At 52.5% G+C, this 15,750-nt stretch overlaps 2 protein-coding genes across 4 annotated transcripts; one reads left to right on the forward strand and one right to left on the reverse strand.

The window, feature by feature from the left end:
- Positions 1–1,464: 1,464 nt before the first annotated feature.
- Positions 1,465–9,499, reverse strand: TRIM72 (tripartite motif containing 72). The gene is made up of 7 exons (XM_054582630.1): positions 9,378–9,499; positions 8,683–9,079; positions 6,248–6,343; positions 5,929–6,159; positions 5,429–5,451; positions 4,301–4,419; positions 1,465–3,371 (listed from the first exon to the last, which is right to left on the reverse strand). The coding sequence occupies exons 2-7, from the start codon at positions 9,070–9,072 to the stop codon at positions 2,797–2,799; spliced, it is 1,434 nt and encodes a 477-aa protein (XP_054438605.1). The 5' UTR covers positions 9,073–9,079; positions 9,378–9,499; the 3' UTR covers positions 1,465–2,796.
- On the forward strand, positions 6,965–8,587 carry PYDC1 (pyrin domain containing 1). 3 transcript variants are annotated; one of them, XM_054582635.1, is made up of 3 exons: positions 6,965–7,436; positions 7,708–7,750; positions 8,492–8,587. In XM_054582635.1, exons 1-2 carry the CDS (start codon positions 7,171–7,173, stop codon positions 7,709–7,711), a joined length of 270 nt encoding a protein of 89 aa, XP_054438610.1. In that variant the 5' UTR covers positions 6,965–7,170; the 3' UTR covers positions 7,712–7,750; positions 8,492–8,587. The 3 variants fall into 3 exon arrangements, with proteins under 3 accessions (XP_054438610.1, XP_054438608.1, XP_054438607.1); XM_054582633.1 differs by lacking the exon at positions 8,492–8,587 and adding an exon at positions 7,928–8,156; XM_054582632.1 differs by lacking the exon at positions 8,492–8,587 and adding an exon at positions 8,000–8,156.
- Positions 9,500–15,750: the final 6,251 nt, after the last annotated feature.

Genomic DNA, 15,750 nt, shown 5'->3' on the forward strand with positions numbered 1-15,750 from the left:
TGCTCTCAATCCACTGAGCCACACCAGCCAGGGCTATATTTTTAAATTTTTTAAATAATTTTAAGACCTTATGTACCTGAGAATCTGAAAGCCTAGATCCAAACAGCCAGTACTAATGTAAAATTGTATGGACCTCTTATTTTTTTAAATCATTTTTTGAAGATTTTATTTATTTATTTTTTAAGAGAAGGAAAGGAAGGGAGAAAGAGAGGGAGAGAACATAAATGTGGGAGAGACACATAGATCGGTCACCTCTCGTACACCCTCAACTGGGGTCCTGGCCCACAACCCAGGCATGTGCCCTGACTGGTAATCAAACCGGCAACCTTTGGGTTTGCAGGCTGGCACTCAATCCACTGAGCCACACCAGCCAGGGCCAACCTCTCTTATTGAATCTGAAAAATTCATGCAAATTCTGTACTCCATATTATGTTTATTTTACTCTGAACATGATGTTTTCAGTGTTTACTTACTGATTAAATTACACAACTTTCCTGCCACCACTACCATTACCAAAAAGAAGTCTGGCATAAAGCTGGTACTCCGAGAGGCACACTGCACGTGTGTCACCCTTGTTTCTTGAAGATACTCGAACCCCAGGGGAAGAGGCAACCAAGCCTAGTGCACTGCTAATTGTTTTGAGGCCTACAGTTGTGAGGATGAGATAAATGAAAATATAATGTTATTGACACAAAGCAAGCTCTCAATAAATGTCTTTGCTTGCAGTTTAGCACAACACTGGCCGGTGCCAGTTTGTTCTGGTACACACGGAAGTCAAGAGGCACAGAAAACCTCTCGGCAGCCAGTTGCTCTGGGACCCCAGGGATTCCACAAGGCGGGGAGCACTAAAGGCGGAGATTCTAATCCTTTGAGAAAGGAGTGCTGGAGGGACCCACTTCTCTGGCCCCATTTCATCTTCCTACAACCCCAGGGAGGCTCTGGCTGGACCAGGCAGCCACTACCCAACAAGGAACACCCTAATTTGGTAGTGCTCCATCAACTTGCCCTATCATGACTGCCTTTGGCTCAGGGAACTCATCTCTCATTCAGTCAGCCATGGGCGAGGTCACAGGATCATTTCCCTCAATGCCTGCAGCTCACACCAGAGGCGGTGCTGGGGTTAAGAGAGGGTCAGAAATGGTGGTGTTTACCAAGAGTCCTGAAGGATAAGTGGAAGGAAAAAGGCATTCCTGGCAGAGTTGCGTGATATGGGGGGGTTCGGGGCAGTGGCACAAGATAAGGCTGGAGAAGGGCAGGGTGCCTAAAATGCCAAGCCAAAGATGGGACTTTCCTATTAGCAACAGCTGCTGAAAAGTTTTGAGCCCCTGAATCACATGACCGCATTTGTGTTTTCAGAAAGATGCGATGGGCCAAGACCAAAGGCTGGGCGGCCAATAAGGAGGTCACTGTCTAACAATAGGTCAATTGTCTCTTCACACAGATTGAATGAGGAAGGAGTCAGAATGCAATAGTTTTTATTAATGTTGCTGGATTTTACAGCAAAGTAATAACCCTTTTACTTTATTGTTTTATTTTCTAACATGAAAGAGGTTCTCAAATTAATCCCCTCTTCTGTGTCCCAGAGCCGGGGCCCAACAGGCCTTCCTCTAAGGGACACAGCCAGGAGCGCCCCACAAGCCAGACCTTGAGGCCTTTCTTACCCTGCCCACAACCTTCCTTTTGCCCTCTCCGTTCCACTGCCCAAGAAAATTCCCACTCTGGCACCAGTTGCCTGTCACATATCAACAGTAGCATCCCAGCCTGGAGAGCAAATGGCCCCAGGCCATCATCTTCACTTCCGCAAGGAAAAGCAGCAGCCTCCAGGCCCCCCTGCTGAATCCTCAAAGGCCCCTCAGCTTCAGTGGTTGCTCCAAAGACCAGAAACTGGGTCTCTGAACTAAAACCAAGGAAGGTGTGAACCAGCAAATAAGCTTAGGGGCCAACTCAAGGAGATGGGGTGGGGAGCCTTCTATTCTCCACAAGCATCGGGGCCTTGCGTGAGGTTAGCATCAGGCCCTTCTCTTAGTTGGCAACTTGGGAGACCTCCTCAATGTCCAAGGCACTCAGTAAACATATTCCAAAGGGAAAGGGAAATATGTTGGGGGTCACCTATCATGGACTCTGGCAGTTTTTAAATGACTGTGGAACGGAGGAGTGTATTTTGGATTTTCCATACCTGAGAGCTGACAGCTCTCTGATAACTGACTGCACACTGGGCAGCTGAATGAACAGCTGGGTGCCTCAGTAAGTGATTCTCCAGGGGCAACCTGAAGCATCAGCAACGCCTGTGAACTGTTAGAAAGGCAAATTTTGAGCCTGCCCAAGACTTACTGAATCAGAAACTCAGCCATCTGTGCTTTAATAAGTCACTGCTATGTGCTTTGAAAGGTGGTTTCGGTGCCCACTCCAGTCGGAGAACCACTCAATTCTCCTTTCGTTTGATGAGCCTGCCCGGCTGCTGCAGGTCCTCAGAGAGGGGAGTATGACGCCACAGACGGTCTTCACTCTACAGAGCTCTCCAGCTCCTCCCCTCACCCTCCCCAGGCTTCTGACCCCTCTCCCTCCTTCCCTCAACCTCAGTTTCTTCCTGGAAAACCTGGGCCTCCTAGTTCCCAAACTGGGATTCCCTCATCGACCTGGGTTTAGATCTCCCTTCCCCACCACCACCCCATCCCCTCACTGGCAGCCCCCTATTCATGCCAACCCGCAACTGTTCAAAACTCTTGGGAGTCCCCAGCTCTCTCTTCCCCCCACCCCAACCCTGCACCCCTCCTCAACCCTGCAGGGGCAGGAAGCTCAGGCCTCCTCACCCTCAGGCCCCACAAGCAGCAGTGGCTGAGCATTCTTGCCCTTGTCGTGCCAGCACACATCGAAGAAGGGGTACACAGGCCCAGGCAGGCGCTCGTGGAAAGCAAAGAGCAGCTCAAGTGCATCCCTGTCGCTGGCATCATAGAAGGAGAGGACACCGTCGCTGAAGCTTAAGTAGACCCCGATGCACACCGGCCGCCTCTCTGGGGTGCGCAGTACACGCGGATCCTTGGCTTCCACGTGCGCCTCCAGGATCTTGCCTTCACGCAGCCCGAGCAGCCAAAAGCCCTGCGAGGGCACAGTGTGCAGCCGGCCACGGCGGCTGGCCTGGGCAGTGATCACGCCCAGTGCCCAGCGTGGTTTGTCGCCCACCTCGACCTCCCAGTAGTGTTCACCCTCAGAGAGCAGCTGGTGTGCCACCACCGCCACAGCCTTGTCGAACTGGCGAGGGTCCTCCCCGGCTGGCGGTGCCTTCTGCTCAGAACACTCCACGCGGCGGCCAGAGGGAGACAGCACCAGGCTTGGGTGAGCCGTGCTCGGATCAAAGGTCAGCTCCTTCACCACTACCAGAGGGAGATCAGTCAAGCTCCTGTGTGTTTAACCTCTCGCGAGCTTTTTCCCACAATCAATTTATGGACCAACCTTGTCTCCTCAAATCCTCCAAGCCCCTCTGCAATGTGAACCCCTCTTTGTTTACTGGCTTCAACCAAAGACTACACTTCTCTGAGCTGTAAACTCAGGCCCTAATCCACTCCTTCCAAGGTTGTGAGTGGATTATATTGATACAAGGTATATAATGCAGTATCTAAGGCCCAGGTCACAAAGTAAGAGAGAGTCAGGAAGCCTGGTGCCAGGCCAGCCCCTACCTCACTGGCTGTGATTTCAGTCAGCCTTGACCCAGTCTCTGGGCCTTAGTCTTCTCTTGGATAAAACAGAGGTCCCTCCATTCCCACCCCCCTGCAAGGCAGTGAGGGCTGCTTAGCCACGTGCACATGTCCTGGAGTTCTGTAAACTGAAGCACTCCAATGCACTCGAACTCCTAGGGAGAGAAGGCTGAGCCCTAGGCTGCCCCAGCCACAGGCCACCAGAGTCAGTATCTAGCCCAGGCCAGTCCCCAGGGTTCCAGCTCCACAGACCCTCAGGCCTCAACTAGAGGGATTATCATCTCCTGTCCAGAAGGGGCAGATACTGGCCAAGGATCACACAGGATTCAAACCTAGACCCCAGCCTCCCCGGCTGCCAGCAGCAGCAGTACCCTTCCTGTAAGCAGTGTCCTCTCCATGTCAGTCACCCACCTATAAATCCCATACCCTCCAAGGTCCTTCTCTTAGCGTGGGTACGAGGGTACAGGGGAAATCCTGGAAGTAACGGGGCGATGGGCACCTTCTTTGATGACCTTCCTAGTTGAAACTGGGAGGCCTCTGTGTGGGGCTGCAGCCTTCTATCAACCACATAAGTTAAACCATAAAGCCAGAGTAGCCCTTCCCAGTACCTGGCATCAGAGCACGGAACATCTTCCTCCACACCTGGAATTTGAAGTCATCCGAGATGACAGGCAGCTGGATGTCCAGGCGGGCAGGTGGTGGTGACTCTGCCAGGATCTTCTGCAGCCTAGAAGCGGGGAGGTAAGGGGAGGTGTCTGTGAAGGGACTTCCAAAAGAGGCATGGGGTTGGGGAGAGGACAAGAAGCCATACCCAGGAAAAGAGGAGGACAGGACTGTGATGGAGTTTCAGGATCTCTCCACCTCACACCTGGCTTAAAAGTCCTCTGTTAAATTTTTAGTTTAGAAAGATGAAAAGTTCTGGAGATGGATGGCGGTAATGGCTGCCCAACAACATGAATACAGTTAATGATACTGAACCTAAAATATACACTAAAAAAGTGGTTAAATGGGTCAGTTGTTTGTTATGAGTATTATACTACAGTTTTTCCTTTTTTTTTTTTTTTAAGTCTTTTGCTGGGTCCTGAAGGGTGGGACTCAGTTGGTTGGAGCGTTGTCCTGCAAAGCTCAACATTGCTGCTTCGATTCCCAGTAACGGTACACACCTGGGTTTCAGGTTCGATTCCCCAGTCGGATGTATGCTAAAGGCAACCAATCAATGTTTCTCTCCCTCTCTTACAGCCTCCCTTCTCCTCTCTCTAAAAATAAATATTTTTAAGTCGTTTTTTGGGGGGATACGGTCCAAGCTCCTCAGCTTTCACAGTTTGCCCCCTCCTACCACACCAGCTTCACCTTCTCTCTTCCCTCTTACCAGTCTTTGCACTTGATGTTCCCTCTGCCTGCAATGCTCTTCCCCCAGCTCTTTACCTAGCTGACTCCAGTTCCTCCCTCCAGCGTCCAACTCAAATGTGTACTCCCCTGGAAAGCCTGCCCTGGCCACCCTCTTCCCTCCACACAGCACTGAGCACACGGTGATGCCTACGTCCCTGCCCTCGTCCGTCTGGGAGGTTCCTGAGAAGGGCCAAATCAGGTTCATTTCTATGTTCAACACGAAGTGCAGGGAAATTGTAGTGGACTGAGTGGGGCTAGGCAGGCATGTTGTGAGTAGAGGGTGAGCCAGCCAGTGTCCCTGAAGACCAGGGCAAGTTGGGAAAAGGGAAAGGACAGGATGATCTCACCTGCTGGTCACCAGGCAGTATTTCTGGAGAGAGAGAAAAAGAAAATGGAGGTCAGGCCGGCAGGAAAGACACCAGACACTTCTCAGGATGGGGTGGACCAAGAATGCTAAGTACGGGGTCAGGAAGAATCAGAAAGGCCAAGGAATCCAGAATTCAAGGCCACCTCTAGCCCTTTGTCTCTGTGTAAATTAGAACAAGGTACCCCCTTTCCCAAGAACCTAATTCTATGTGGTAGATGATTGCCTAGGAAATTTACAAACCTACAAGGTCTATGGTGTGAATGGCGCCCGCTTAGATATAGTGCCTTTGTGCGGTGCCTTGTGCGGTATCTAACCTAAACAACCGTAACAGCGGTCCTGGGGCCCACCCCTCCTCCATGTGTGACCCTGGCTTGTCCCTGCCTCTCTCTGGATCTCAGGGTCCCTATCTGACCACGGGATGAGGTCTCTAGGGCCTGAACCCTGGCCAGGGGGGCAGAGGGAAGATCATCCGGTGCTCACCATGAGGAACTCAGTCTGAGGCTTGTCCGCCACCTCATCCAGCACCTTCTCCATCTGCCGCAACTGCTCCAGGTAAGAGTTCAGGCTCCCCAGCTCCCGCCGCAAGGCAACCCCTGCCTCACTCTGCACACGCTCTGCTTCACAGTCCAAGGAGCCCTCCAGAGCAGCCAGGAACTCCCGCATCTTGCCCAGCTGCTCCCTCACAGCCCCCTGGAACTGGCGCACTGTCTCCTGTGGGGTCAGACAGGCAAACGCACCTGGCTGGGGGCTCCCAGCCTGGACCCTCAGTCCCCGGGCTCTGCCATGCTAAGCCCCTCACCTCCACCTCCGTCAGCTGATGTTCCAGCACAGCCACGCTCTTCTCCTTGCGCATACATGCCTCCTGCAGCTGCAGCTTCTGTTGTGGGAGCTGTGCCTGGGGGGTGAGACAGAAAGAAGTGGCGCTGCTGCCCTCCCCCACCTGAACCTGCCCTCTAGGACCCAGCCTCAATGCTAGCTCCCCCTCCAGCCAAGCTGGCATCTTGCCATTCCCCTAACCTTGTGCCTTATCCTCCACTTGCCTATGTAGGTCAAGTTCTCTTCAGCCAGAGCCCATCCCCTCAACAGTCACCCCCCCCAGCACAGGTCTTCATGAGGATGACAAACACAAACGTGATTGGGTCTCCTCCACCAGAGGGGTACGAAGTTGGCACACGCAGACTTCAGGGGGTTAGTGTAGAATGTGTGAAGAAGAAATGCAACCTCCTCCTATTCCTGGGCTTCACCCCATACTTAAAAGCAGAACGTCAGCGAAATACCCCAATCAGCCTCCCTGCACACCATGGGCTACCAGTCTGTGCCTCCTGAAATACAGGTTGTTGGGGAGGTCCTAATACCTCCTGCCAAAGCCACTTTTTGTTGGGAGGTGCAATTAGGAGGTTCCAGGGCTTCCAAACTTAGTTTCCTCTTCTGCAGAATGGGACCAGTCATCTGCACCTGGCTGATGGTTGCGCCAAATTGGTGGTCTCCTCCCACTTCCCGTAAGGGAAACTGGGAGTGCCACTAGGCGCTGTTTGCTGTTGAATGCGCGCCAGGTGGGAGCCAGAGGATTGACCTCTAGGGCTTCCCTTGACAGCCGCCACGGCAATCTCCTCCCCAGAAAGTCCTCCAAGTCGGCAACAGCCCCGCCTGCTACAGGACAGGGCAGGCCTGGTGGGTGTGGGAGCAAAGCGGTCAGAGGTTCAGAGGAGGCAGAGCTGAGCCATGGGGAAGAAGCGCGACGCCATCCTGGAGGCGCTGGAGAACCTGACCCCGGAGGAGCTCAAGAAGTTTAAGCTGAAGCTGGGGACGGCGCCGCTCCGCGAAGGTTTTCGGAACATCCCGCGGGGGGCGCTCGGGCAGCTCGACGCGGTGGACCTCACCGACAAGCTGGTCTCCTTCTACTGCGAGGACTACGGCGCCGAACTCACCGCAGTCGTGCTGCTCGACATGGGCATGCAGGAGGAGGCTTCACGGCTTCAGGGGGTCTCGTAAGTTTCCGGCACCCTGCAGATCCCATTCAACTACTCCTGAGTCTGGGCACATGGCCAGGTCTGGTCTCAGCCCTTTTTCCTCGCCAAAGACCCTGGCGTCCAGTCACGCCCCTCCTGTCCCCCTCCTCCAGACCTCTGGCCAGCCCCTCCCTGCATCTTAAGGCTCAGCTGATTCGGACCCTGGCACGTCTCCGACCCAACTTGCCCCTGGAGGGTCCTCGGACTCCTGGCGCCCTGTCCCATTTCACAAAATCTGCTCTCTTCGCAGATAAAGACAGACGTGGTTGGGAGTTTTGCGGTTTTCAGCAGAGGTGAGCCTGGGTTGGGAGGGTCCTGGGAGGAGGAGGCGCCTGCACTGGACTAGGAGACCACCAGCTAGCTCTGGGCTGTACTGTGTATGGTAGGAGTGGGAGGGAAGGTGAGGTTGGTCCCCTAGAGGAATCTGAAGCCTCAAACACGAGCCTGAGGACGGGGGTCTACCCCTCAAGGAGTCTGGGGGCCAAGGAGAAATGCAGTGCAGTACAATGCTGACGATGTTTGTGGGCAAAAATAACCCGCAGAAGCCCGCCCCGACCACCAGTTTTGAGAAGATGGCAGCTTCTCCACCGCGCCGACCAAGGACCGCCCGATGCCTACAGCCCCCGCCTGCTCCTGCCCCTCCCTGCACCTGTCGTTAATTCCAACGCAGCCCAATAAATGCTTCATGACAGACCTTCCTGGGCCTGTGTAGACATGCCCTCCCGTGATTTGCCACACGTATGGCATGGGCGAGCCAGTGTGCTCCTGCGTCTCCATCTGCCAATGTCTAGGTGACTTTTCTGGGCACCCGTGGGGATCGCAAACCTCGGGGCGCGCACAGCTAAGTGTAGGCTCTAGAAGTATTCAGGACTAACAGCTCCAACCAGAAAAACAGCCTTGCCTTGAGTCTCGGTGCCAGCCTGGGCCTGCGCACAGCGCTGCGTGCCCAGGCGCATGGAAAACCTAGGTTTGGGCCACACTGTTCCCACCCGGCCTACCCCAGCGCCCCTCTAAACGGCTTCCGTCTTTGCCAGGTTCCGCCTTCAGCTCGTCAGCCCCTTCTTCCTTCGCCGCCTCGCCCCTCCCGCGTTCCCCGAAACTCCAGGCGCCTCAGGCCCTGAAGCTCAGAGTCCAAGGTCAGTGCAGCAACCTTCTGATGGGCCCTCCCCCGTCCTAGAGTCCCATACGACCCCGACCCCCGCCGGAGGCCGCCAGGGTCCCAAACCTTGAGGCGTGTATGGGCTTCAGCTGCAGGCAGCAGGCGGTGGCCGCGGTGCGAACCCAGCGACGCACACACGCCGCACACGAGCGCGCGGTCCTGCTCGCAATAGATGCTGAGCGGGTCTAGGTGCTCCTCGCAGTGGCCCTGCGGCACCCGTGCCAGCCCCTCCACCAGGCGCGCCAGCTGCAGGTTGGTGCTGAGCGCCTGCGGCCGCGTGGGTGCCTGGCAGCACGGGCAGGGCGCCGTGCCGTCCGCCGCCGGCTCTCCCGCCGCACGGCTAAGGCAGGCGCGGCAGAAGCTGTGGCCGCACTCTGCGGTCACGGGCGCGTCGAAAAGCTGCAAACACAGCGGGCAGGACAGCTCCTGGTGCAGGAGGCTGGGCGCAGCCGACATGGCGGGCCTGGGTACAGGAGAGGTCGGTCAGGGAGGCTGAGCGGCCAGCCACCCAGCCCCAGCCCCAGCCCCAGCCCCAGCCCCAGCCCCAGCCATTTGCCTCCGCCCAGCAATGAGGGACGTTGTCCCAATCCCAGTTCCTAAACACAGAGCCCAAGTTGCAAACACAGGCTTACCCTCTGCCCTTTCTCTGTCTTCGCCCCAAATTCTCCAAAGCCCCCAGCCCTAACCTCCTCTCACCCCCTCAGGATCCCCAGCCCTCCCCTCGCCCGTATCTCCAGGCCCCCAGGATCCACTGGACTCACAGGTCTGGCTGGCGATCTTGGGCAAAAAGAGACTCCCAGGAGGCTCCGCCGGAGTCAGGCCTAACTAACCACAGCGAGGTCAGAGTTGTGTCTGAACACAGGTGAGAGGCAGGCAACAAGCTCAGGGCAAGGACAGGGGCCTCTCAGGGGCAGCTAGCAGTGGACATCACTGTGATGGGCAGCAGTGAATAGCAGACAGATCCTCCCAGACTGAGCCCTCGCCCCGGGACTATATTTAGCTGCCCTGCCTCAGCCTCCCATCACTTCTGGAAACTGTTCTAAAAGTGAAGACTTGAGTGGTCAGGGAACAAGCAACACATGTCAAGGCCACCTGTCCTGGCCTATCCCACTGTTCCCTCCCCTGCCCAGACTGAAACCAGAGCTCACAGCCAACAGGAGACAGGGCCTCACATACCACAGAGAAGAGAGAAACATGATTAGTAGGAGTCTGCCTTTTCTCCCCCACCCCCACTTCCAAAATCTCCAGCTTCCCCCTTCCCCAAATACGGCCACTCCTTGTCACGGCCCCAGCTTGTCACGTGCTTGTTTCCCAAGCTTATGGCTCTCCAAAGTCACCCTGACAGTATTATCTCCACCAGCAGGAAGACAGGACCTCAACCCACCCTGAAAGGTTTTCTTCCTTCAGAGCTGAGGGAAGAGTCTTTTTACTGTTTCTCCAGTGCCCAGCACAATCCTGGAATGCAAACTGAGACTCTCTTAATGTTTGGAAAATAAATAATAGAGGGACAGTTAAATAAATGAATGAACTAAATCCAGAGCCTGCGGCCCAGAAGTTGATTCTGCCCTGGGAGCTTTGGGCCTTCCTGTGTGCTTATCCTTGACATCTCAATTTAAATTTCATTCATAATAAAAACCAAAGTCTTCAGAGTGGTCTACATGGCTCTACCAAATGTTACCCCATTGATCTCTCATCGTGCCCCCCGAAACTCCTACCCTGTTGCCTCACTCCAGCCTTGGCCTTTATGCTTGCCATCCCCTCTGCCTGGAAAACTCTTTCAAACCCAAGCACTGCAGTGTTCCCTCCTTGTCCTAACTCAGATCTTTACCCACTGTCACCCTTTCAGTAAGGCTTTTCCTAACTCTGCGATTTTCTTTATTTATTTTTAGAGAGATGGGTAGGGAGGGAAAAAGAGAGGGAGGGAAATGTCTATGGGACGGAGAAACATCAATCAGTTGTTTCTCATATATGACCCAACCAGGGACCAAACACACAATCCAGGCATGTGCCCTGACCAGGGGTCAAACCTGACCTTTCGCCTTGCTGGAAGATGCTCAACCAACGGAACCACACAAGTCACGGTGCTAACTCCCTGGATTTAAATCTCACATCTCCCTTCCCTGTTTTACTTCAGAACATGTATCACCATCTGACGTGCAATATATTTTACTCATTGGTTTTTTTTGTCCTTCTCTTCCTACCAGAATATAAATGTGTTCACTGCTTGTCTCCAACTTAAAATAAGGTGTGTGGCACACAGCAGGTGCTCAATAAATGCCCAGCAAAGGAATAAACACAAAAACTCACTGGGTCCTCTTTTGCCCTCCTAGTCAGAAAGAAGGTACTGAGAGAAAGTGTGACCTCGATTTGCTTTCTCCCTTGACCATTCTCTGTCTCTCTCAGAGATTCCATTTCTGTTTCAGTCTCTTAAATTCCCCCTTTGGACTCTCTCTTTGCCTCTCTCTTGCGTGTTTAATATTCATGTTTATGATATTTATCCCAAATGTGTGCACAAGGTGTTCTGGACCAGAGACGGGCTTCTCATTAAATACGTCACAGTGAATAGTAAATGTCTGCCCCCTCCCCCACCCCAGGGTCTAGGATGATGCGATGAGAGCCTGGTCCATTATCCTATGAGAGTAGCCAGACGCCCCACAGGTGAGCAACAGGAATTATGTTTCCTGCTTACAAAGGGGAAGGAAGCCGCTGTTCCCCTCCTCTGCCTAAAGGTCTTACTTCAATTCTTTGGCAGGTATATAAATCTCCCCCAGGAGTCAGCTAGCTCCTCGCACATCTTGGCTTTTATGACAAGTCTCCAAGTTCTGGACTTGTCTCCAAGCTGTGGGGCTCATTTCTGGAATGCTTGAAGCTCTTGCATGTTGCATGCTGGCCTGCTTTGAAAGCTACCCCAGGCTTCCGGGCACCTTGGGGGCTTAACCTAAGAACCGTGTTCAGGCTATAATCCCTTGGGCCTCTCATGAAGAGATAAGAGAAGTTTTATTATTTTTTTCCATCAGAGCAATTCACTGTACAAATGACTCCATATTTATTCTCATGATAGGTGAGCAGTCTCAGGAAGCTAAGGCTTTTTACCCCAACCTGAGAAATCCAGGGAAGTTTAATTTCTCCACTCTGTATCTAAGCCCCTGATTTTTCTCGCTGCCATTTTTGATGGCTCAGACTTGGCCTGGCGTTGGCAAACAAGAGGGGCATGGGGATAAGAGCGGATCTGGATCTGGTCTCTGAAACTACAAGCCACTTCACTTTGTCTCAGAAAAGTCAACATCCCAAATGTAGATCTCACCTGGAGTTGCCATCACCGCCAGGCTGGGGCTGGAGGTTTGGTCAATAGGAGCCGGAACACAGGACAGGGAGGGGCAGTCAACTCACTCATTACTTCTCTGTAGGTGGGCCAGGTCTGACTCTGACCCAGGGAAGGGACATTGATTGTCTGCAAGAGGTTAGCGGACAGGAGGGGCTGAAAATTATGTCAGGAGAGGAGGAGGTGACGACAAGTTCTGCTCACCCTAAGACAGAGCTCTGCGAGGTCCCTTGAGTCCCCAGAGCTCAGAGGGGGCAGATTTTAGTTTCCTGCCAGGGGTCCAAGCTCTCCCTCAGGGAGAGCTTCCCAAGAGCTGGAGTGATAAGTACAGCAGGGGATGAGCACTCCATGCATTGGATAAATGCAAAAGAGGCCAGGAATTCCCTATCAGGAGCACTGCAGAAGCAGGTCCTGAATGCTGACATCACGAGCTCAGGAAAATCACCTTCCTCTCCGGGTTTCCGCATCTTCAGCTAGGATATAGGATAAGAAGGATAATAATGCCACCCCTGTAGGGCTGTCATGAGGACTAAACCAGACAATACAGACAAACGCCGGATGGTGGGCTGGCACCAAAGGGGTTAGGAAACGATGACTGACTCCACTAGCTTAAATCTTGACTCTGCTCCTCCCTTGTTGTGCAACCTTAGGCAAGTTATGTAACATGATTTTCTCATCTGTAAAATGAGGATTGTTTAAGGATTAGTATCAGAGTATTTGACTGTTATGAAGATTCAACAAGTTCATTTGTGTAAGGCTCCTAGAACAATGCCAGGCCCATAGAAGATGTTCACTAAGTGTTGGCTGTTGATGTTATTACAATTATTACTAATGGTGCCAATGAATCCTCCCGACAACCCTGTAAGGCCAACAATATCATCCCCACTTCACAGATTGGGAAACTGAGGCTCAGAAACTTTAGTAATGACAAAAGCACCTACTATGTGTCAGGTCTGTTCCAAGCACTTCACGATTCTTAACCCATTTATAATCTCATAACCTCATTTGTAACCTCGTAACACCTCCTCATTGTTCCTATTGTGTCCCAGGAGACACAAAGAGATGAAGCGACCTGCCCAAGGTCCTGGCAGTCTGTGGTCCGACCGGCCCCAGGAGGAGCAATCTGGCTCCAGCAGTCAAAGGGTTACTTTGCTGGTTGGAGGTTCACACCCAGGAAGCATTTTAACACCAACAGCTCTGGCTCTAGTCCAGGGGGCAAGGATGGGCCTGCAGTAAGACTGGAGGTTCCTTCCTACCAGGCAGGGCTCAAAGCTCAGAGCTTTGAGACTTCCCCCAGAAAAGGGGCCAAGGGAGACGTTAGAGGTGCCCAAGGCCCCTATACCCCACCTGCCCAGGGGAAACCACCCTGGCAGTCTCCAGGAATGATCAGGCTCTACCTCTACCTCCCTGAGAGACCCTGGGTAACTTACTGCCCTTCTCAGTGAGGTGAGTACGTTAATGACATAGGATGCAGACGCCAGACGTGGGCTGTGACCTCCTTAAGTCACACAGCTAAGAGCTGGAGGGTCTAGGAATCAAATCTGCGTGGGTCTGACGCCCCTTGTCCCCTGCTTTTCCCACTCTCCCATAATCTTCTGAATGTGCTTTATACATTCTGGAACATTCTGTGAAGAAAAGGAAGTTGTTAACATTACTGTTATTGCAATATCTGCCCCCTAATGATGTCTGTGGACAGCCTGGAGGAGGCACACATTTCCATATACATAATCCCGCCAACCACGTTGTCGATCTTTGAGGACATTGGGACTTTTAAGATGTTGGTTGGAATTAGGGCCTACGAGTCAGGTAGACATAGGTTCAATCTGTGTTTTCTCAGTTATTACCAGCATAGGCTTTCAGAGTAATTTCTGAAAACCTCTGTTTTCTCCTCTGTGAGGTGGGATAAACACATATAACTCACGGGGTTATTCAGAGAATTAAAGGAGATTATGAATGTTAAGTGCTGGTACAGTGCCCAAAACATAGCAAATTCAAAAATGAAAACTGTTGTTACTATTATTGGTCTTCCACCAGCAATTATCATGGGGTTGGGCAAGTAGTAGATCCTTAATACAGGTTTTTAGAATAAAACAGAGTCTTCAGAAACCTCGTGTCCTTCTGAGTTCCGAGTCTACAATGTTCGCATAGAGCAAGCCACCTATCAAAAGGTGTAAGTTGTTCCCACTCAGTTCCAGCCTGAAACCACTGTAGGAGTGAGGCTTCCAGTCCTAGGAGAGGAAAGGCTGCGTGTTCCCAGCGCCTCGACCATTGCCTCCCTGCGACATCACACCAAAGTTCACCACTTGCTCTGAGGCAGTGTCAGGTGAAAACCAGGTCTTCCGTGTCTCGGTCTGAATGTGTGCAGCAGGAATGTGACTGAGATTGGAGGCAAGCTTGGCCCAAAGGGAAGGGATCCTGGGTGGTGATATGCAGGAATAAGGGAAGAGGCACAGTGCCACACCACTGTGACGTGTCCTCAGCTCCCTCACCCCAGGAAGTCAGGTGTGAGAAGCCCACTTTCTCCTCCTAGTCATGACACACACTCTTCCAAGGGCAATTTCCTGCAGCTCCAAAGGTCCGGTTGAAATGTGTTACATTGGTTGCACTGAAAGCCAAGGCCCCCCCACCCAAACAAGCGTTCAAGTGATGCAGTCATTGGCCATGTGACCAACCGGATCTCTGCCCTGTGTAGGCGTTGAATTGGGCAATCATTTTTAAATTCTATGGCTCAAGTGCACAAAGCTTCTAAGATTCTACCAAATGTAAAAAGAACAGGTTTCTATGATTCTAGATTCTCAGATTCCTTTGCCATTGCATAAAGGCTTATCAAGGATGAGTCTGTGCCAGGCCCTGTGCTGAGTGCTGTGGACCGGAAAGGGGCCTCAATGAGCTCAGTTTGGTGGAGAAAGTAGAGGGAATGGGCACACTGTGTGGTAAACACTGCAGTACAGAGTAGGCGCATGCCGTGGACATGGACAAGCAATAATTCATTTTGCACAGAGAGGACAGAAAAGTCAACAGGGAAGAGTAGACAGGACAGGCTCAGAAGTTAAACCGTCAAGCTATGTGATCCCCTCAACTACATGACCTTGGGCAAGCCCTTTAACCTGAGCCTCACTCAGTCTTCTCATTTGTAAAACGGGGCTTCTATTCTGTACTCCAAAGGGACTGTTGTAAGACTTAGAAACAATGCACATGAAGGGTCATGGCCTAAAGGGGGGCTCCAATGTTTATTATTTCTCAGAGAAAGTGATTCTCGATGAATGCTGGAGCACAGGCTCCAACAAGCAGACCAAGAAGAAAACAAAGCCATGCAGAGAACAAGTGCCACACGTGCAGAGGTCCAGAGGCCACCGTGGTAGAAGGTGCGGCTGAGGAGGTTGACAAAGGTCTGAAGGCCAAACCAAGGGGCTTGGACTTGATTCTGAGGCGCCGAGAGTCATAGCAGGTTTCTGAGCAGGGGAGGGACAGGAAAAGGTGTGGGCTAGGGAGATGTAGCCTTCTGGCCACAGTGCGCAGAATGAGTTGGAGATTCTGAAAGGATGAAGACCAGTGAAGATACACAGTAATAAACAGCCATGAGCCAGGGAATACTGGCTGTTGGACCACAAGTGCCACCCGTGGGGATGTTGGCACATAGCACTACCCAGCCTGTGTGGGTCAACATATATGAGGATGGGAGCAGAGCCCTGCTGCCCTTCTGGAAGTTCTCAAATACAACATGCTGCAGGTAACACGGCCTCGATCATCCCTTCATTCAGCAAATCTTCACTGAGCTTCTGCTGTGCAGCATCTTCATGTTGGGGCTTCAG

Source organism: Pteronotus mesoamericanus, unplaced genomic scaffold (genome assembly GCF_021234165.1).
Source record: "Pteronotus mesoamericanus isolate MK-2021 breed Mesoamerican mustached bat unplaced genomic scaffold, CSHL_Meso_final contig_72, whole genome shotgun sequence".
NCBI classification, from domain to species: Eukaryota; Metazoa; Chordata; class Mammalia; order Chiroptera; family Mormoopidae; genus Pteronotus; species Pteronotus mesoamericanus.

Bases quoted from the DNA above. Each gene is read 5' to 3' on its own strand.
- PYDC1 (XM_054582635.1), top strand. From the start codon at position 7,171: ATGGGGAAGAAGCGCGACGCCATCCTGGAGGCGCTGGAGAACCTGACC.
- TRIM72 (XM_054582630.1), bottom strand. From the start codon at position 9,072: ATGTCGGCTGCGCCCAGCCTCCTGCACCAGGAGCTGTCCTGCCCGCTG. The intron at 6,344-8,682 runs GTTTGGGACCCT...CTCACCCCCCAG, and splicing joins AAGCCCATACACGCCTCAAG to GCACAGCTCCCACAACAGAA. The intron at 3,372-4,300 runs GTACTGGGAAGG...TCCCTCTGGTAG, and splicing joins GTTCCGTGCTCTGATGCCAG to TGGTGAAGGAGCTGACCTTT.